The following is a 21,872-nucleotide window of genomic DNA, read 5'->3' on the forward strand; positions in this document are numbered from 1 at the left end:
ACCCCCCCCAACCCTCTCCTCCAAAACCCTCAGTTTGTTTCTAAGAGTCCACAGTCTCTCGTGGTTTGTCTCCCCCTCCGATTTCCCCCAACTCACTTCTCCTCTCCAACTCCCAACATCCTCCATGTTATTCCTTATAATACACAAGTAAGTGAAACCATATGATAATTGACTCTCTCTGCTTGATTTATTTCACTCAGCATAATCTCTTCCAGTTCTGTCCATGTTGATACAAAAGTTGGATATTCATACTTTCTGATAGAGGCATAATATTCCATTGTATATATGGACCATATCTTCTTTATCCATTCGTCTGTTGAAGGGCATCTTGGTTCTTACAACAGTTTGGCGACTGCAGACATTGCTGCTATGAACAGTGGGGGGCAGATGGCCTTTCTCTTCACTACATCTGTATCTTTGGGGTAAATACCCAGTAGTGCAATTGCAGGGTCATAGGGTAGCTCTACTTTTAATTTCTTAAGGAATCTCCACACTGTTTTCTGAAGTGGCTGCACCAACTTGCATTCCCACCAACAGTGGAAGAGGGTTCTCCTTTCTCCACATTCTCTCCAACACTTGTTTTTTACTGTCTTGTTGATTTTGGCCATTCTAATTAGTGTAAGGTGGTGTCTCAATGTGGTTTTGATTTGACGCTCCCTGATTGCTAATGATAATGAACATCTAACCATGTGTCTGTTAGCCATTTGTAGGTGTTCTTTGGAGAAGTGTCTGCTCATGTCTTCTGCCCATTTTTTCACATGATTATCTGTTTTGTGTGTGTTTAGTTTGAAGAGTTTTTTATAGATCTTGGATATCAGCCCTTTGTCTGTAGTGTCATTTGCGAATATCTTCTCCCATTCTGTGGGTTTGCCTCTTTGTTTTGTTGACTGTTTCCTTCTGCTGTGCAGAAGCTTTTGATCTTGATGAAGTCCCAAAAATTCATTTTTGCTTTTATTTCCTTTGCCTTTGGAGACACGTCTAGAAAGAAGTTGGTGTGGCTGATGTCAAAGTGGTTATTGCCTATGTTCTCCTCTAGGATTTTGATAGATTCCTGCCTTATGTTGATGTCTTTTATCCATTTCGAATTTATCTTTGTCTATGGTGTAAGAGAATGGTTGAGTTTCTTTTTTTTATACATAGCTGTCCAATTTTCCCAGCACTGTTTATTGAAGAGACTGTCTTTTGTCCACTGTATTTTTTTCCCTGCTTTGTCAAAGATTATTTGACCATAGGGTTGAGGGTCCCTATCTGGGCTCTCTATTCTGTTCCACTGGTCTATGTGTCTGTTTTTGTGCCAGTATCATGCTATCTTGGTGATCACAGCCTTGTAGTAAAGCTTGAAATCAGGCAACACAATGCCCCCAGTTTTGTTTTTCTTTTCCAATATTTCCTTAGCAATTTCGAGTTTTTTCTGGTTCCATAAAAATTTTAGGATTGTTTGTTCCAGCTCTTTGAAAAATGCTGGTGCAATTTTGATCAGGTTGAAAGTATACATTACGTTGAAACTATAGATTGCTCTAGGCAGTATACACATTTTAACAATGTTTATTCTTCTGATCCATGAGCATGGAATGCTCATCTGTCTTTTTGTGTCTTCTTCAGTTTCTTTCATGAGTGTTCGGTAGTTCCTTGAGTACCAATTCTTTACCTCTTTGGTTAGGTTTATTCCCAGGTATCTTATGGTTCTTGGTGCAATAGTAAATGGAATCGATTCTCTAATTTCCCTTTCTATATTTTCATTGTTAGTGTATAAGAAAGCAACTGATTCCTGTACATTGATTTTGTATCCTGCCACATTACTGAATTGCTGTATGAGTTGTAGTAGTTTGGGGGTGGAATCTTTTGGGTTTTCCATATAAAGTATCATGTTATCTGTGAAGAAAGAGAGTTTGACTTCTTCTTTGCCAATCTGAATACCTTTTACTTCTTTTTGTTGTCTGATGGCTGTTGCTAGGACTTCTAGTAGGATGCCCCCAGAAGGTAGTCCACTGATACCTTTCCTTCTCTACTCTCTTGGTAATCTCATTCTTTCTAATTTCAAATCCATTTCAATGCTGACCTCTCCCAAATGTGTTTCTCTTATCCAGACCTCCCCTCTGAATTCCAGGCTCGGTCAATGGCTTACTTGACTTCTTTACTTGGATGTCTCAAAGACATCTTTATCCAAATATGTGCAATACTGAGCTCCTTATAAGTTCCTTTAACCTGTTCAACCTTGCAGTCTTTTCTATTTAGTAAGTGGTAACTCCATCCTTCCAGTTGTACTGACTTCATCATCCTTGACTCTTCTGTTCCTTCATAACCTTTATTCAACCTTTCAGTTCTTTCAAGTTCTACTTCCAAATACTTTCCACCAGATTTACTCAACCACCTTGGCCCAAGTTAAAGTGTCTCTTGCCAGGATACTGTACTAGTTTTCTAATTGCTCAGGAGCTCATTAGCTCCTGACAATCTATTCTCAACCCAGCATCCAGAATCATCTATTGGAAAGATATGCCAGAACAAGCCATTCTCTTATCAAAACTCTTTTAATGGTTTCCTGTCTCTCTCAAATTAAAATTTTAAGTCCTTAACAAAGGACTTAAAATTTGGCGCCTGCTATGACCCTGACTTCATCTCCATCTACTCTCCTCCTTGCTCACTGCATTCTAGCCATACTGGCTTGCTCACTATTCCTTAGGACACCATGCACACTCTCAGGTCTTTTCCACTTTCTATTCCTTTCAGCTGGAGCACTCTACCATCAGAAGGCATCAAAGGCTCCCTCATCTCCTCTAGGCCTTTCCCAAATATCATTTTCTCAGTAAGTCCCACCCTTGACTGCTCTATTGAAAACAGTAATTCACCCAACACATTCTGGTACTTCTTATTCTCCTCCTCACTTTATTTTTCTCTTCAGTATGCATCACTCATCTTATACATTATATTTTCACTTATTTATTGGCTGTTTCTTTCTATAAGTATATAACCTCGACAAGAGCAAAGATGTATCTTTTTTCTCATTGCTATATCCTTGAAAGAAAGTGCCTAGCATGTAAGAAGAACTTGATACTTATTGAATGAGTGAAGAGAAAGCTTAAATACCTTTTTTTGAGTAATTTTGCTATAAAACAGTGGGCAAAAATGGACAGCAGGTGGGATAAGGTGAGGTTTAATTTTCAAGATGTGTAATATTACAGAATACTTATATGTTAATAGAACTGATCCAGCAGAGATAGAAAATTTGATAATATAGGAGAAAGGGGGAAATCTGTGTGAATCATATTGTTAAGAAGGCAATAAGAGATAACACAACAGGAGGGACTGGCCTTAGAGGAGGGCAAAGACAGTTTATCTATAGAAACAGGAGAAAAGACAAAGAATATAGATGCAGGGAGGTGGGATCTTATAAAATTTCTGATTGCTTCTAATTTCCTCACAGGCTAGTTCCTTTCTGCATCGGATGAGATGAAAAACGAGAAGAGGCAGCAGAGATTTGAGAAACAAGGAGAAGGTATGAAATGATTCTCTGGAGAGTAGGGGTGAGGATTAATTAGGAGAAGGCAATAGGATCACCAGGCCCACAGTTAGTTGTCATGAATTTCAAATGAGACCAGTCAGCATGCGAGTGCGTGTTCCATCCACATTCAGGTACACATGCAGGAAGATCCAGCGTTGGGTTTAAGCAGGATTGGCTCTTTACCATGCAAATATGAAGCAGTAAGGTTCTTGATGGCATATGTCGTATAGTAATTATAATGACAGACCATGAGATCTAGGCTAGGTAAGATGGGATGTGAGGGTAAGGGAGAGAGGGTAGAGTAGGTTAGAGGCTTTGTTAAGGTGGTAAGGTAAATAAACTGGCCAGTCTAGCAAGTTTGAAGACTTTTTAATTTGGGGAATACGTCACAAAAATAGGAGCCGTTGGTAAGAGGAGACATTTCAAAAGGGGATTATGTAAGGATGCGGTTATTGGCAGTAATAAAGTCAAAGATGTGTGTGACTACAGGGGTGATTGGCTGAGAGGAAGTGGAAGGTATTCTTACTGGAGAAGAGGCCAAGAATTTAGAGGCCAGGATATAAGGAGGATCAATTATGTGAAAATTGAAAAACACCAAGAATTAATCTAAGCATACTATTAAAAAAAAGACAATGGGAAGGTGCTAACATTTTTTGGACCCAGAGAGTGACCTTGGGTTCTACTGATAATTACAGCAAGAAGCGGTAGCTGGTCATATAGGTATATTGGCATAACCTCCAAAGGAATGAAAATATTTTATGAGGAATGTATGGGAGATGATCTGGAATTGGTAATGAGGTGCGAGAGAGACACCTTACCCCATTTCAAGGCTCAGTGATATGAAAGACACCTGTAGCAGAAACATGAATCAGAGGACAGGTTTCAGTTGGAGCAAGATGGTGAAGGGGGACATTCTGAGGAGAGGTCAAGAATACAGAGAACTGAGATTCCATCAGTAAAAATGGCCTTTACTAGCTACTACACCTGAACACTTAGAAATTTCCATTTTCAAGATAAGATTTTAAAGAGACAATTCAATTTCTTGCGGTTGTATTGGTTTCCTCAGCTTCTCTAACAAAATACCTCAAACTAGGGGGCTTAAAACAACAGAAATTTGTTGGATAGCTCTGGAAACTATAAGTCTGAAATCAAGCAAGGCCAGGCTCCCTCTGAAGTCTGTAGGGAAGAATCCCTTCTTGCCTCTTCCAGCCATGATATCTGCCATCCAGCAATCCTTCCTGCTCCTTGGCTTGTCTGCACATTCCTCCAATCTCTGACACAACCTGCCATTCTCCCTCTGGGTCTGACACCTCTTCTTGTAAGGACACCAGTATTGGATTTAGGGCCCACCCTGCACCAGTAGGACTTCATCTTAAATATTTATATCTGCAATAACCCTATTTTCAAATAAGGTCACATTTCAATGTTCTAGGGGTTAGAACTTCAACATATCTTTTGGGAGTACACAATTCAATCCAAACCAGGATGACAGGAAAATACTACAGCTTTTGCGGAATGTGTACTAATTTAAGTTGCACAGGTTTTTGTCCTGTGCAAAAGTGAAGCCTGGTAATTCAAGTTTTTAAGGAATGACCTTGCTTTATGAAACACACGACAACCCTAACAGACAAAAAGTATTATATGCCATGCATGTGACGTAAGGTCATGTAACACAGACATATCTATTGATGCTGTGTGATGATGTCATTGAACCTATTGGGACAGTCTAATGAGTTAGCTCAGAGGGGAAGCATTAAACTTTGAAGTTGAGGGTCTTGGGGTCTTTTTCACTATTTTTATAGATCTATTGTTTAAAATGTTGAACCAACTAAAGCTCACTAGCCTCTCTGTCTAAGAGTGGGAGAAAGTTTGCAACAGTGTGATGTCATCATGTTAAAAAGCTGGGAACATTTCTTGTTATGGCTGGAAATGGGCAGAAGGAGAAAAGAACTCATCTGGTTCTGTAGTTATGAGCTGTAACAGGGTCCGAGAGATTCCAGACTCTGAGATACTCAAAGGGCTATCCTAGGTCACAGCCCCATAGTTGTAGCTGTGGCTTCTCCCCAGCTCATCTTAAAAGAGTCACAGGAAGAGATGAAGCTCTTCTGCAGTGGAGAAAACCTGCACCACATAACCGTGACGCTTTCCATTAGTCTTCTGAGGGCCCTCAGACTGGCCTGGATCCTGTGCCTGTTGAGGGCTGCCCCCTCAGAAATCATGATCCAAGGTCTCAGAAAGAACACCAAGGGGTGATCCTAGCTCCTTACATTGAGCGAGCAGTTGGGCACATACCAAGACTTCTCTTCCAAGTAAATGCAAATCAATATTCACTTCAGTATTAATGTGACTCACTGCAAATTCTGAATTGGTAGAATCCAAATGAATGAGGTTTGTTATGCTGAGCAAAGTGATCTGATTATTTGACTCATCCTAACCTTGTCAGCATGGAGCCAGCATTTCAGAAGGAATGGGGAAGCTGAGGTTTATTACTTGAAGGTAATGTCTTTCATGAAAGATGCAGAATCTAACTGCTTAGGAGAGCATCTCTCCCTCTCCACTTCCTGCACAGCTTGTAAGAAATGAAGTCCCTCACACTATTACTCTAATTGAATTCCAACTTGGGTAATTACACTATAATTAAATAAATTTTCCCCATAGTTTTAATTCTCTGACAAATAGTGCTAGTCAAACAGCTACATTTCACACCCAGAAACGATCCCCAACTCCATTTCAGTGATGAGTTGAGTGATTTATACTTGGGAAATGTTGCATATGAAAAATGCACAGTTCATAAAATATTTTAGGTATCATTCATGATTACATATGCTTTTCTCAGCATGAGATAACATTAATTTCTATTACAATCTTTCATCTAATTTCTCATATGCTTAGCGCCAAAAGAAATAAGACAGTTAATTAGCAGTTCTCATTCTCAGAACAATTTTTGTTTAGTTAACCAGTGGCTGGCATTTTTTATGTCTGAAGTGCATTTCATTTTCCCTGGCATACAGCCTAGGTAGATGTTATTGCTTCCCATTCGACAGATGGAAGAATTGAGGCAGCATTCCCCAGAGTAAGAGAGCCAGTTACTACAAGCCTTGGGACCCAAGTTTTCTCTGGTCCTCTGGTCCTTGGCTCTTTCTATCAAACACTGGGTCACTAGCAATCACTTCGGTTCTACTAATGAGAAAAGAGAGAGCATTTATCTGTGACCTATGTCGCAGGTCATTAATTTGCAATAATTAATGATTTAGCCCTGGGCTCTGATGCCATCCTTGGATCATGAGACCACAGAGATCCTTTATGTCAACATGTTATTATTCGGTACAGTTCAACTGGAAGAACAAAATGTGACGCAAAGTGGTGCAAAAGGATTCAAATTTCCATTTCATCCTAATGTCCTTTCCTAAAGGGTTGTAGATGGCTTTTAATAAAAGATATTAAAGACAACATCAAAATACTCACAAAAAGCAGCAGTAGCAGGGGTGTTATAACGATGCCCTGAAAGAAACAAAAGAGATGATGATCATTTATCAGCCCGGAAAGCAGGACAATTTTTTTGCTATTTTAAACTCTGATACATGGAAATGTTGATCCTTCTCACCTCCGTTTAATAAAATCTAGGTGATAAAGATGAGGGAGCCCCAGTCTTGGCTCTCCCTACCATAAAGTCTTAGCATCTCTATTACGATTATTTGTATTTGGTGCCGTTAAACGTACAATCACCAATCTTCCTTAAACTTGTCTGCCCTTTTTAAAATGGAAGTTGCTTTCCATGTTGCATATGTATCAGTCGGGTGAAGCCGGCAAGCCTTCTCACTCCAAGGCTTTCAACTCTAACTTGGATAAAGTGCCCCCTTTCAAGAGAAGACAGGTGGTTCAGTCCCAGTTGGGGTCCTCTCCTGAGCAAAGACCACGTCAGTTGTGATGAATGAGATGTCGTGATTTTGTAATGTGAACCAATCTCCCCTAGGAAATGAGCTGGGATCTCAAAACTCATTTCACTTGATTAGACTCCATGTCTCCATGGTGGAAGGCAAGTCTTTCATCTAATTCAGCCACACAGGACCACCTCGGTCCCTCTGCCTCCCCTAGGCAGAAAGGAGCAAAAGATTTGTTTTCTGCAATGACAGGAAACAGTTTGAGGCTGTTGTCAATGAGGCAGGATACAAGCTTTTAGGTTTCTTGAAGGTAAATCTTTAAAACTAGGTGTTTGAGTTGGGAGTTAACATGACAGATTTCAGTTTTAGAGCTGCAGATGATTATTCGCCCCTTTTAGTTCTTCCTTTATCTCTCAACACTTCATTATGATTTATACAAAAAAAAGCATTCCATAGTTTTATTAATGAATTACATTTGGAACTTCAAAATTCCAAAGAGTCTGTGTGTGCGTGTGTTTGTGTGTGCATGTATACACACACATGCACGTGTATTGTGTGTGAGAGAAAGAGACAGACAGAGACTATACTGTGCCCAGGATCTAAGGTCTGGGACCATTTCATTACATTTGGAAAAAAGTACTTTTGATATTTATATGAAATCTTTTCATCATTACAGTAACTAATTCTTTTGGATGTGGCCCAAGAGGGGTGGGCTACCTTTTATGAACATTGCTATGACTTTCTTAGGCAATATACCACATGTGATTTACACATGAAGATTCATAGATGAGTTTGTTTTATAGTTAAGTAATAGAATAAATGCTTCTTTATTGTGTAAACTTTTGCAGCTAGCAATAACAAATACAACATTTTAAGTGTTAATTTGTTTATTAAAATATGTATTATGGCTTTAAAACTCTATTGCTGTCTATGAAACAGGTTCTCATCAGCAGCTTTAGGAGAGCTAAATGTGCAAAATGCCAAAGTAATTTTAAGAGCTACTGTCTTTTCTTCAATGACATGGAATATACTTAGACCTCAGGAAGAATTCCAAACTTTACAAGGCTATGTGGAAATGAAAATATCTGGCTATTTCAATATATGTGGGAGCTATCTGATTTCAAGTCAATTTGCTTAAACTTTTATTGAAAGTCCACTTATATGTGAAGTACAGTTCCATTTATTAGAAGAATTAGTGGAAACTGTTCTGCCAGAAAGGAAAACAAGGATGTTCCAGGAAGAGGGATGGGAATTCACAAAGCTATACAAAGTTGAGAAGGGGGTAAGAATATATGAAGTGGAGGCATCAAAAACCAGGTCACCAAGGACCTCATGGCCAGAAGAGGGAGTGGATCTGATCTGATCAACAGTGGCAAACTACTCAAGAATATCAAGTAAAGGTACAGTAAGGTGGTAAATAATTTCATATATAGAGAAAAAATTGGACTTAAGAGTATAAGCTAACCAGTTTTACCTTTGTTATCTATCAATTCACCCATATCCAAATAAAAGAAAGTAGAAACTTGAATTAATATTAATTGTGAAATACCAACAGCACCAATTACACTCATGAGAAACAAGGTACGGTATCTGCGATGGGATTAGAATTTTCAACTAGGATGAATGTTGAGCATTGTCACCACTCAGAGGGCATTTGTCTTATATCAGAGGAGGTGAAGCCACACTGGCATCTTATAAGTATATGGGGACCCACATTCTTCCTGGTGACCACTAATTTTCCTTTGCTGCAGTGGATTCCTAAAAGTGTTAGTAATAATACCAGGACTATTAATGGCATTTTGCTTCAGCACTTTCATGTACCACATTCTTAAAATGTGGTCCTCCCCCACTGAAGGAGGTAGGTTATATCATAGGCCCATTTTATGGATGAGGTAATAGGGGTTCAGAAAAGCTAAGCAAACAGCCCACAGCCATACAGAAAATAAATGGCAAAGGCAAAACCTGGATTTGACCCTGCTTTGCCCACCCCCAAAGCCAGAACTTCACTTCAGTGACTATGCCACTGGTCCTGGGTGTCAAGTTTCAGCAATCAGTACAGTTTTCGACAGAGTTCTGCTTCAGACATGTATATAGTGATTAGCTGCTGTATGATCTTGCTTTCAAGGTGATAACCAATTCTTAAAGATGATGCTATTTTGGAATGCAGAGCACTATTATCTGCAGGTTTTCCTGACTGAATATTTCAAGTGTATAGTTGAACATAATAGCTTCTTTGCAATTCTTCTAAAGATTTAATAATATTTATTCCTAAAATATTAAAAATTTCCTGGCAAATAGGATGTATTTTCTAATTCTGGATTCAAGATTCCTCATTATTTTCTTAAAAAATGTTTATTCAATTTCCTTAATTAAGATTGAATTGTTATACTGTGCTGAAATCTGTTTTTCAATTGTATTAGGAAATGAGTCAGCCACAGTGCCATTTATCGTGACAAGAACACCGTTAAGTTTTAGCGCAATCACTACAATAATTGTTAAAATACTAATAGCCAACATTTATGGAGTGCTTATCTCACATCAATGATGTGCTAAGGACTTCATGAATGTGATCTTATGGAACTCTCACAACAACCCTATCGGGTAGGTACTATTATTATCCCCATCTCCTACAGAAGGAAACTACGTCTCAGAGATACAGTTTGACCTAGGAAGAGGCGATGCCGGGAATTCAATCTCTGTCTCCCTGGTTCCACAGCCTGGCAGCCTGAATGGTGTAAATAAAATCTTTGTAGTCTTACCCTATTTCCTCAGGGTTGTATTTTTAGAGTAAACCTGAGAGGAGCTTCAAACTCAGTATGTCTTTTTGATGACATGAAACAAATTGAGAGATCAGCCTTTGTGTGACACGGTTGATACATTTTTTTTTAAGTCAGGTTTTTACAAAATCGATGGTAAAAAGGGTGAGCTGAAATGTAAACTGTAACAGCAACAATCACTAGGAGATGGAAAGTCAGACAAACATATTCTTTTCTCTTGGGTATAGAGAAGGCTCAATTTGATTGTTTCTTTTCTCTTCCCCAGTAAATCCTATGTAAATGGATAAAATCAAAGAAGTGGTAGATGAGCACTTCTAGCAAAAGATGTTACCCCTCTGCTTGCAGATTCAAGGTCAAGACATAGTTTTAGCATCCTTGCAATTGGGATGGAGTGCTAAGCTTTCTGATTGCAACACCTGAAGAAGTCTAGTCATAAAGTGACTGGCTTTGATTGGCTCTTAAAAAAGCCTTCAGAAAATCCATTTACACCTCTGATGTGAATAACTGGGTGAATATATTTCAATGGCTTCAGTGGGAAGGAGAAAAAAGTGTCAAATTTCAGACACTGAGATTTAGTCACAATACAAGCCTCCCCAAACCTCCAAATAACAACAAAAACAACACCAAAAATGTAAATGTACCTCTCAGCGGTAATGTTAGTTAAAAAGGCAAAACTTAAGTGAATTATCATTTTTTAAAAATAGGAAATGTTGTCAAAAGACTTTGCTGCAACAACTATTACTATCACACAGAAACCAAAATTGACTTCTTAGGTGTCTGTCTCTAGGATGTTGAATGTAAAGGCTTGGAAAAGGTGCTTTTTATTTTTTAATTAAAAGGCAATCACTTAATTTTTACAGAATAACAGATACTCCTCTGAAATGTGACCCCCTCTGTCTCCCTCACTTGCTCACCAGTGAGGTGAGGCTATGATGGCTATGCTTTCGCGGGAGAACCCACAGAGAGGCAATGTTCTTCTGAAGGCAACGCTGACCTTTCACAACAGAGAAGCTCTCTTTTCAATGATCCCAAACCGCCTCCACGGTCGCTCTGCCTTCCCCTTTGAAGCAACTTAGGGCACGTCTCACCCCTCCTGTCTTGGGATGGCCTTTTAATTGATGCTTTTGAGTGGTGTAAATAAAATCTCTGCACTCTTCAACTATATTGCCTCAAGCCTACAATTTAAGAATAATGCTGAGATGAGCATTTGGGGGCCCACACTAAGTCTTTTCCAGGCTAAAGGTCATTAGGCAGCCCCCTCAACATGACTTCCCTAGGGTAGGGCTCTGAGGCTCCTCTTAGATCTAATCTCCTTCAGGTGAACCTAAGAGCACATAGCACTCATTTCTTTTCTTTCTTTCTTTCTTTTTTTAATTTCTTTTCAGCGTAACAGAATTCATTGTTTTTGCACCACACCCAGTGCTCCATGCAATAGTGCCCTCTATAATACCCACCACCTGACTCCCCCAACCTCCCACCCCCCGCCCCTTCAAAATGCTCAGATTGTTTTTCAGAGTCCATAGTCTCTCATGGTGCACCTCCCCTTCCAATTTCCCTCAACTCCCTTCATAGCACTCATTTCATGACAATTGAGCAAAACTTGGAACTTTCATCCTGGAGCACTAACAGGCCAATCCAAGGATTATTTAATTACCTGGAGGGATATACTTCTGTTTGACTTTTATTTGCTAGTAATTCAGGCTCAGAAATTACATGCTAACTTATACAGTACTGTCCAGTAGATACAGAAATAATTTCTGTCTAGTAGGAAAAAAAGATGACAAAGGTTATGGTCTTACTACCCTATAGGTATTAGCCAGTTTTGTCCTTAACCTAGTGAACTTATTTTGGTATTCTTTTCTGGTGGACTATATAATCCCTACTTTTTTTTTTTTTTTTAAGTTTTATTTATGAGGGGGGAAAGGCACACAGGACAAAGAGAATCCCAAGCAGACTCCCTGCTGAGCACCCCCCCTCACTGCCCCAACACAGGGCTCGATTCCACAACCTAGAGATCATGATATGAGCCAAAACCAAGAATCAAATGCTTAACTGAGGTACCCAGGCACCCCTCTAATCCCCATTCCTATAACCTCATAGAAATCAACCTTACCATCCTGCTGGTTCCCCTATTATTCAGTCAAATAAGTGTTCGACATGAGCTCACTTTATATTTGTAAGAAAGTCATGTTTTCAGCTTTTGAGAATTCTACTTTGACAGCTACTTTACTCTGAGCCTTGCACTTTTGTTAATGCTAAGATGACTTTTTTTTTTAAAGGATTAATGCCAACTAAAACTCCCAGTTTGTCTTCACATGTTGTCCAGTAGTCAGTATACAGTGGTATCTTAAAAAGTTCAAGAGAAGGAGAGCCTGGGTGGCTCAGTGGGTTAAGCCTCCACCTTCGGATCAGGTCACAAGTCTAGGGTCCTGGGATCAAGCCCCGCATAAGGCTCTCTGCTCAGTGGGGAGCTTGCTTCCCCCCCTTCTCTCTCTGCCTGCCTCTCTGCCTTCTTGTGATCTCCGTCTGTCAAATAAATAAATAAAATCTTTAAAAAAGAAAAAAAGTTCAAGAGAAGCTTATGCTTGTTGAACTAATATGTAATGAGTGAGATTGGCCAATACATCTTAAACAATAAATTATAAAGTGGTAGTATGTTCAGGATATATGGTCTCCAGATAATATGACCTGATAAACACGGATCTCAGAGCAAACATCAGAGTAAACTTCATAAAGTAAAGAAAAATGCATTAGGAGTAGTAGCTGGAAAGAAAGCTGTGGTTGATTGGTGGGAAAGGGCCTCTTTCCTCTTACCTCCCTACACTTTCCTCTTTAAAACTGGACCTTCACAGAGTGGATGGCTCAATACCCCCAAATTAAGCATTTCTCAGGATATTCATAGCTCTGTCAGGGGAAGAAGGTTCCTAGCAGCTGGTTTGAGCATTCTGGTGTGTCTGCCAGGCACAGGGCACTATAGTAAAGACAGTGGCATCAGACTAGATAACACCAGCCACTAAAAACATCCAGTCAGTTCTCTCTAGTCTGAGTCCATGTTTGCCAAGAAAACATTGAAAAATAGTTTTGTTTTCCAAGTAGCATTTTTGGTAGAAAGAGAGCACGCGGGGCGCCTGGGTGGCTCAGTGGGTTAAAGCCTCTGCCTTCAGCTCGGGTCATGATCCCAGGGTTCTGGAATCGAGCCCCACATCAGGCTCTCTGCTCAGCAGGGAGCCTGCTTCCTCTTCTCTCTCTGCCTGCCTCTCTGCCTACTTGTGATCTCTATCTGTCAAATAAATAAATAAAACCTTAAAAGAAAAAAAAAAAGAAAGAAAGAAAAAGAGCACGCTGACTAGCTGACCTCAGGCTCCTAAAACACAACCATATTATGGTGTGCTAAACACAGTGAGTTTCTGGACCTGCAGAGCTAAGGATCTATTTCTGGATTCTGGGACTCCTTGGGAGCAACAGTACCTTGTGAGGCCTTGCAGGAATGACGGCTGGCTCGTCTCAGTGACATACATTTAATTAAAGAAACATTACTGAGTGCTAACCATGTATCACACATCACAGGAGCTGATGAGAAAAAGATTCCAAAATTTCCTTAGCACATAAAACTGCGAGCATTTTGAAATGGACTTTTACATAAAACTCCAAAAAATAGTTTCTGTGAAGCCCCTGGCTTGTCTTTGAAGACTAACTTGGAATACCTTTGTTCTTTCTTTCCTATTTTTCTTCTCCTACAACCACTGGTGGGCATTGTTTACCTCACTAATGTACTTAGTGCATGACTATGCTATGGTTCTTGCCTATGAGGAGTTCCCATTATAGAAAGCAGTTCTACCCATCCTTCTGTAACTTCGACACTTCTGTTAAGCAATACCTCTACTGTCTTATTCCCAAAAGATTGTGGTGTTTCTTCAGACTAAAATGAAGGGTTCTTATGTACATAGTAAGTGTTATCTTACTAGATTTGGCCTCGTATCTTCTGAGATTTTGATCTGTCACTGAAACATTCAGCAAATACCTACTTGGTGACTCCTCCATCAGGCCCCATTAGATGAGGGATAGCGGCCAATGAAACATGTACAGTGATGTCCTCAGCACTTTACAGAAGACAGAAAAGCAACCACAGTAAAACGGTGAGTGTTTTAAATTACAGTCTCAGTATGCTATGAGAGTGCTTAACAGGGAGGTGAGAGCAGTTTGATGACAACTGAAAGCAGAGTAGCAGTGGGGTACATAAAGAAGGGGCAGCCCCGGAGAAGGCGGGTGGGGAGAGAACACACAGGGAGGGAGGAGGGGCTGTACAAAGGCTCTGGAGGTAAGAAGAACATACAGCCAACTGCAGGTGAAGGTAGAGTGTGGGGAGGGCCATGGGAGAGATGAAGCTAGAAGCCCGATGAAGCAGGAAGGACTAATCATCCATGCTGAGGAGTGTGGCTTCATTTCAAGGCAAGGGGAAGCCCCTGAGAGAATTCTGGAGGCATGGATCTAGGGGAAGGGCCTGGGGCCAGGGCTGGATGATACCCAGGTTTAGGCAGAAATCAGTCTGGGTGTAATTTAGAAAAGAGGTTAAAATGGTGGGAAATTAAAAGGAGGGAGACTAATGAGGAGGCTGTTCAGTAATCCAGGCGGAGGTGGATTTGGGCTAAGGTGACAGAAGCTTAATGATCAAGACAAAGATATCATCACATCCTCAAGAAGAATTTGACATGTGGACTGGTAGATTTACTAAATATTGAGGGAGGGATGGCGATTAAAAGGATGGAAAGAGGGCTTCTTAGTCTTCTAAATTAAGTGAGTTTTGGCCAAATAGGGAGGCTGTGGAGCCAATTACTGAGCCACAGTAGACTTGGGATATATGTAGATCAATTTTTCTTTAGGAAGATGTTGGATCTAGAAGTTTATAAGGCCTCCATTTAGAGACACTTTAAGTAGTTGGATAGATGGGACAGAAGCTCAATCTAGGGTGGACAGTGGCTATAGATGAGTGAGTCCTCACCATACAGTCGGTGGCTTACTATGACAGAGAAGGAAAGACGTTCAGGAATACAGAATGCACATTCAAGCTCAGAGGAGACTTAGCAGAAAATGGTTTCAATGGGATAACTAGTGTGGACATTAAGCTGGATTGAGAGCTAAAACGGAAGAGGAGAGAGAGAGAGAGTTTGGACACTCTTTGAAGAAATCTATCAAGAAAGAAAGAAAGAAAGAGAGAGAGGAAGGAAGGAAGGATGGATGGATAAATCTGGCTATCAAGAGGAGGAGAGAGATAGAGCCATAACTGGAGGGGAATCAATATGAGGGAAAGGAAGTATGTTGGGGTTTTTTTGTTGTTGTTTTTTGTTTTTGTTTTTTTTTTAAAGATTTTATTTATTTATTTGACAGAGGAGAGAGATCACAGTAGGAGAGAGGAAGGGAAGAGATCACAGAGAGAGAGGAAGGGAAGCAGGCCCCCTGCCGAGCAGAGAGCCCGATGTGGGACTTGATCCCAGGACCCTGAGATCAAGACCTGAGCCGAAGGCAGCGGCTTAACCCACTGAGCCACCCAGGCACCCAGTACGTTGGTTTTTGTTTTGTTGTTTGTTTGCTTTGCTTTTGAAAGATAAAACTTGGGGATTTCAAAATTGATTGAAGAAGAAGAAGAAGAAGAAGAAGAAGAAGAAGAAGAAGAAGAAGAAGAAGGAGAAGAAGGAGAAGAAGGAGAAGAAGGAGAAGAAGGAGAAGAAGGAGAAGAAGGAGAAGAAGAGGAAGAAGAGGAAGAAGAAGAAAGAGGAGGAGGAGGAGAGGAGAAGTCAATGGGGCTGGAGGGCGTGGAGGTTTAGAAAGAGAAGGGATTATATTTATTACCTTAAGGGAAGGTGGGGGAGGAGAGAAGGAGCAGCAGCAGGGAAGGAGTCCCAGTGCACAGCTGCAGGGTTTAACTTTAGGACGGGGATGGCTGACAGCTCTTCATTGTAAAAAGGGAGAAAAAGATAGATTACGCACAGATGAAGACAAACTTGCATGTGTTTGATGTTAGAAAGTTGAAGGGACTTTCATTTAAGAGCTTTTCTTTTCTTTTTTTAAGATTTTATGTATTTGACAGAGAGAGATCACAATAGACAGATAGGCAGGCAGAGAGAGAGAGAGAGAAGGAAGCAGGCTCTCTGCCAAGCAGAGAGCCCGATGCAGAACTCAATCCCAGAACCCTGATCATGACCTGAGCTGAAGGCAGAGGCTTAACCTACTGAGCCACCCAGGTGCTCCGAAAGCTTCTATTTTCTATATTAAGTAGGTGAAGTTCAGGCAGGGGCAAGTCAGTGATTGGAAAACCTGTGTAGTGACTAATGGGAGCGGGTGTCTAAGACAGTGATGGGGCTCAGATTTCACCATCTGTGAAGGTAACAAGTTAGCTGACCATGGCTTCATGGATACTGGAAGAAAACACAAGACTCCTGGGTCATAGCCACAGGGCGGTATCACTCACAGGATAGGAATGATGCCGACTAAGTGAGCATCAGCTCCCCTCGCCCCCAAGTCAAGCAGGGTGGTGTAAATGGGTTCAGATGGATGCCTGCACCTATGGTGGGTTGCATTCCAGAGAAGAAATACTGAGTTTAGGGATCCAAATCTTTTATAAGGAACAGAAAGCATGCTTATCATTTGCTCTGGAGGGAAATACTATCTTTATATTTCCGTGGCAATAAGTGTACCTGCCATTTGTTCCAGAGGGAGATACTATTTCTATCTTTCAAGGCCATTCACTATAGAAACATTCCTGAGAAGATAGCTGAGAACAAAGGGCCATCAGTGCCTCTGATGACAAGATGTACAGAGATGTGAGAAATACATGGAGAATTGTCTTCCAACAGAGGAAATGTCCAGCAGGCCATCCCAGCTGATACTGGTTATCTCAACATTTGAGTTATCAAACTCATTACTGCTTCCTTCAAATACCCTTACTTGTACAGGAGAATGATAATTAATTATTTTTTTGAGAATGATAATTAGATAGTGATTTTTAAATGACCAGAAAAATCTCTCCAAGATGACACTGATCCTCTAACATTTCTTGAACATTATGATTAAAATTAGTAAGAGTCTAACCAACTTACGCTGACTTCCAACTCATACTTAGCTCTCTCTCTCTTTTTTTTAATTGGGGAATTTTCTAAATGTATGCTTCAAATCTAGATCCCTGCTAGACTAAACCGTGGTCTTTGGGCCACCAGCACTGGTCTCGCGTGGAAGCTTGTCAGGAATTGCTGAATTTCAGACCCCATCCCAGGTCTATTGTATCATCATCTGGATTTTTAACAAGATTTCCAGAATACTTGTAGACACATTAAAATTCAAAAAGAACTGATTTAGTTCTAGAGCAGGGGGAGGCAAACTTTTTCTGAATAGGGCCAAATAACAATTATTTCAGGGTTTGCTGGCCAGACAGTTCTGTTACAATTGCTCAACTGTGGGTGCCTGGCTGGCTCAGTGGGTTAAAGCCTCTGCCTTCAACTCAGGTCATGATCCCAGGGTCCTGGGATGGAGCCCCACATTGGGCTCTCTGCTCAATGCTTCCCTTTCCTCTTTCTCTCTGCCTGCTTCCCTTTCCTCTTTCTCTCTGCCTGCCTCTCAGCCTACTTGTGATCTCTGTCAAATAAATAAATAAATAAATAAATAACATCTTTAAAAAACAAACAAACAATCACTCAACTGTGCTACTGTAGCTGAAAGGCAACCAAAGTCAGTAAGGAAACAAATGGGCATGGTCAAATTTGGCCCAAGGGCTGTAGTGTGGACCCCTGCTCTAAGGTGTTGTTTTGGATTAGCAGTTATAGTTTAAAAAGAAATGCATAAGTGTAACAAACTTTTACTTTTAAGAACTTGGGTTTTTGGTGAACCCACATTGGCTTCCAAATATCACAGCATGTTCCTTTGTAACTGCTTATACCACACTACTTAATTACCCTTTCTTCAATTTTTCTCCAGACTGAAAACAAAATGACCAGTTAATAGTGTGTAAAATCTACTTTCTTCCCCTTTTTGATATTTGCAGTGACATTTGCACATGCCCAGCTGCTGATTCTACTCCTTTTCTTTATGATTTGTCAAAGATAGCAATTCAGCAATCGCAAATGTTAGTGTTCTCAGGACGCTATGAAGTAATTTGTCTGGGTCAGAAGACAGAGTCTGCTAATCTTGGGCCTACTTTCCTTTTGCCAATATTTACTTTACCGTTCCTAATCTGAAGATGATTCTCTTTGCCAAAGATGATGGAAGCAAAGGGAAGGGCCAGGGAGTGGGGAGTGTGTGTGTGTGTGTGTGTGAATGAACAGCAGGATGCTGGTAGTGGGCAGAATGTGTGGAGTTTCGAGTCCTGACATCCAGAGCTATAGAAGAAAAAGGATAAACACAAGAACACAAAAGGGAAATAACATGTACATTGCTAATTAGAATATGGTGATATATGTAAAGGCTGAAAAAACAGTGTTCAAACTCACGATTTTTCTTTTTACCCATTAAGTGAAAAAGTAAATCTTCTTTTCTGACCATGTAAACTCGTGGATCTGTATTAAAACTATTAACTTTGCTTTTTCTATCTAGATTAAGGACAATCTCAAGTTCAACTAAAGCCTAAAGTGAGATGGATGTGGAAATTTTCTGTATTTTTCAAGTGTCTTTCACATAAATGTCTTCTAAGTTTACAGATTTAACATGCAATAAGTAATTTTCCAAAGGAGCCTCTTCAAAATGCTTTTCTGGGGGCACCTGGGTGGATCTGTGGGTTAAGCCTCTGCCTTTGGCTCAGGTCATGATCTCAGGGTCCTGGGATCGAGTCCTACATCGGGCTCTCTGCCGAGTGGAAAGCCTGCTTCCCCCTCTCTTTCTTCTCCTCTCCGCCTACTTGTGATCTCTCTCTGTCAAATACATAAAAAATATTTTTAAAAAATGCTTTTTGTAGAGTATATATTGGACCAAAGAGGCAGCAAAAGGAAACTAAGTCAAAATTGCTTTTTGATGACACGAGCTTTCAAGGCTGAGCAAGGATTTGTCAAGGTTCAATTTGGCCTGCAAGGCCTCCACTGTGGTCACATGGCTGCAGTCTGGTGTGTCGTGGTGGTTTTCTTTTCCTGGGGAATACACATAACATCCTAGAAAGATCATTAGCAGCAGAGCAAATATTATACAGAAGAAGCACAACTCTTAAAATGCCAAGAGGATGGTCCCACATTATGCAATGGTCAGCCAAAGTCTCTGAATCTTATACACAGGAGCTGGTAGTTTTAGTGATACCAAATACGGACTTCATAACAATAGTCAACATTTATTAATGGATACTATGTACCAGGAACTGTGCTATGTGCTTCACAAACATTATTTAATTTTAAATTCCAATAATAAATTGATTATCCCAATTTTATAGGTGAGAAAAGAGAAGCTTATAGAGACTATGGCTAGGCTGTAGGAAGTACCAGGAGGCAGAACTCCAGCCAAAGAAATAAAAATAAAGGTTGAGAGGTCAAGAGATGGTCCAAAGGGATGAAAAGTTGTTAGAAAGGAAGGAAAAAAAAAAAAGAGCAAAGAAGGAAGTAGGAGATGTAAAAAGGTATTCAGGAAATGGATTGTAGGAAACCAACATAGGATCAAAGATTATAAATACAATCTGCCAGTGGTATAGGAATACATGAAAAGAATGCACTAAGGAATTCTCTCTAGGCCATGAAAATAACACTGAATATTTACTACCCATTGGCTTAAAAGATTCAATGTGTATCTGTCATTTTGCTCATTGATGCCTCTTATAGAACGGGATACTTGCCACATACTAGACACTTGACTAGATATTTAACATTTTTTTGCTGAACAAATGAATGACTGTGTTTCCACAAATGTTTCTTTCAGGGAAGAGCATATCCTTTAGATGAGAAACACACACCTTCTCAAATGCTTTAAAACCCTATGTTTGTCATCATAATGAGACTAGCTGACATTTATTGAATTCCTACTCTGTATGTGTCAGGAACTGTTCTATACTCTTCATGTGTACTAACTATTCAATCCTCACTACAATCCTTTGAGAATGGTGCCACTATGATTCCCACTATATAGAGGAGAAAACAGAGATATACGGACAGAAGAATTATACAAAATTCCCAAGCAATAAATGGCAGAGTGGGAGGCAAGCAATGTATCTGGCTCCAGAATCCATGGTCTCTACCACCATGTGTTTATACAGTGGTTAGGAGTTCTTGGAGAAGTTAGAGATATCTGAGAATTCGAGCTAAAAGGAATCTCGAGGGGCACCTGGGTGGCTCAGTGGATTAAGCCTCTGCCTTTGGCTCAAGTCATGATCTTGGGGTCCTGGGATCCAGCCCCACGTCGGGCTCCCTGCTCAGTGGGGAGCTTGCTTCCCCCTCTCTCTCTGCCTGCCTCTCTGCCTACTCATGATCTCTCTCTCTGTCAAATAAATAAATAAAATCTTTTTAAAAAATAAATAAATAGATAAAAATAAAAGGAATTTCGAGAATCATTTGCTGTCTCACTTTACAGATTGCAAAATTGAGGCCTAAGAGTGTGTGTCTCACCCACAGCCCAGAGTTAGTGGAAACACGAAGCAGAGGACAGTAAGTGCTTCAAATTCCCTGCCCACTTCTTTATTTCTGATACCTCACTGTCTTCTATAAGCCAGCTAGGTGAGTAGAGAAAGACTTACTTACAGAAGACCTGAAAACTATTCCTCAGCACTATTTACATGTCTAAAGCAAAAAGGACATAGAGAATAAAATTAGACCAGGTGCTGCCTTCCTCCCATCCCGAAAAGGCTCATGAATTTCCAGCAAGGGTATGGGAGAACATTTGTGCAAAATTTTGTGAAAGCAAGGTAGAGACGTGGAGGATAAAAAAGAGGGGATGATAAGAGGGTCAGGGAAGAGAGAGAAGGGAGGCAATGAAAAGTGATTTGTGGAGATCTAGGGAAGGGCCTTTAATGAAGGCCTCTGGATGTTAAAGTAAATATATGGAATAATTATTAATTGATTTTCTTTTAAATAAGACATTTGAAAGAACAGTGTAATCAAAACTAGAGTTCAGAGTTATGACAGGACCTTGACCATAAACAAACAACAAACAAACAAACAAACAAACAAGAAAAACCATACTGTGTCTAGACATGTGAAATGAATGGGTTTGGCAGAGCCCATCCATTCCTTTTGGATGCATCTAAGTGACAGCACACACTGCTGTTAGATCTGGCTGTGACGATCAATACTGAGTGCAAAAATGGACAGAATGAATGGAGACAGCTGCACTCTACTTGCCTTGTCTCATATATCAATGGCCTGATTTATTCTGGTTTTTATCATATCCTTAGCTAAAGCCATTCCTGCAGCTTAGAAAACTGGTCCTGAGCTTTGTGATTCAGAGAGGCTTCAACTGAGAGAAGAGGGGAACTGACCAATGGTCCTCAGGTGAGCATCCCTAGTCCACAAGCCCTCTCAACCTTACCAAAACAGAGGCAGTAGGATTCTGATGTTCAGGCCGACTTTAAGAAGTCGCCTTTCCTGACTCACCCCATTACCATCAACATGTACTTTGAATAGGTTTCTCCTTAATAACATGTTTATTTTTATTAGATATCAGTGGGCAGGAAAGGAAGAACATACAATGTGATATTGAGGTCTGAACTGGATGGATCTTAGACCCTGAACCTCTCTAAGCCAGTGCTCCCCAAGGCCTGGA

At 40.3% G+C, this 21,872-nt stretch overlaps 1 protein-coding gene and 1 long non-coding RNA gene across 4 annotated transcripts in view; one reads left to right on the plus strand and one right to left on the minus strand.

Annotated features, from left to right (window-relative positions):
- The window catches only part of SLC10A7 (solute carrier family 10 member 7), a 257,565-nt gene that overhangs the window by 65,582 nt on the left and 170,111 nt on the right, over nucleotides 1-21,872 (minus strand). For both annotated transcript variants that reach the window (XM_059373332.1, XM_059373325.1), the window contains exon 6: nucleotides 6,965-7,000. In XM_059373332.1, coding sequence (XP_059229315.1) covers nucleotides 6,965-7,000 — 36 coding nt within the window. The remainder of the gene's footprint in view (nucleotides 1-6,964; nucleotides 7,001-21,872) is intronic.
- The window catches only part of LOC132000025 (uncharacterized), an 87,016-nt gene that overhangs the window by 30,536 nt on the left and 34,608 nt on the right, over nucleotides 1-21,872 (plus strand). For both annotated transcript variants that reach the window (XR_009399159.1, XR_009399160.1), the window contains exons 3-5: nucleotides 3,422-3,493; nucleotides 20,685-20,758; nucleotides 21,505-21,601. This is a non-coding gene — a long non-coding RNA (uncharacterized LOC132000025). The remainder of the gene's footprint in view (nucleotides 1-3,421; nucleotides 3,494-20,684; nucleotides 20,759-21,504; nucleotides 21,602-21,872) is intronic.

Source organism: Mustela nigripes, chromosome 1, assembly GCF_022355385.1.
Source record: "Mustela nigripes isolate SB6536 chromosome 1, MUSNIG.SB6536, whole genome shotgun sequence".
NCBI lineage: Eukaryota > Metazoa > Chordata > Mammalia > Carnivora > Mustelidae > Mustela > Mustela nigripes.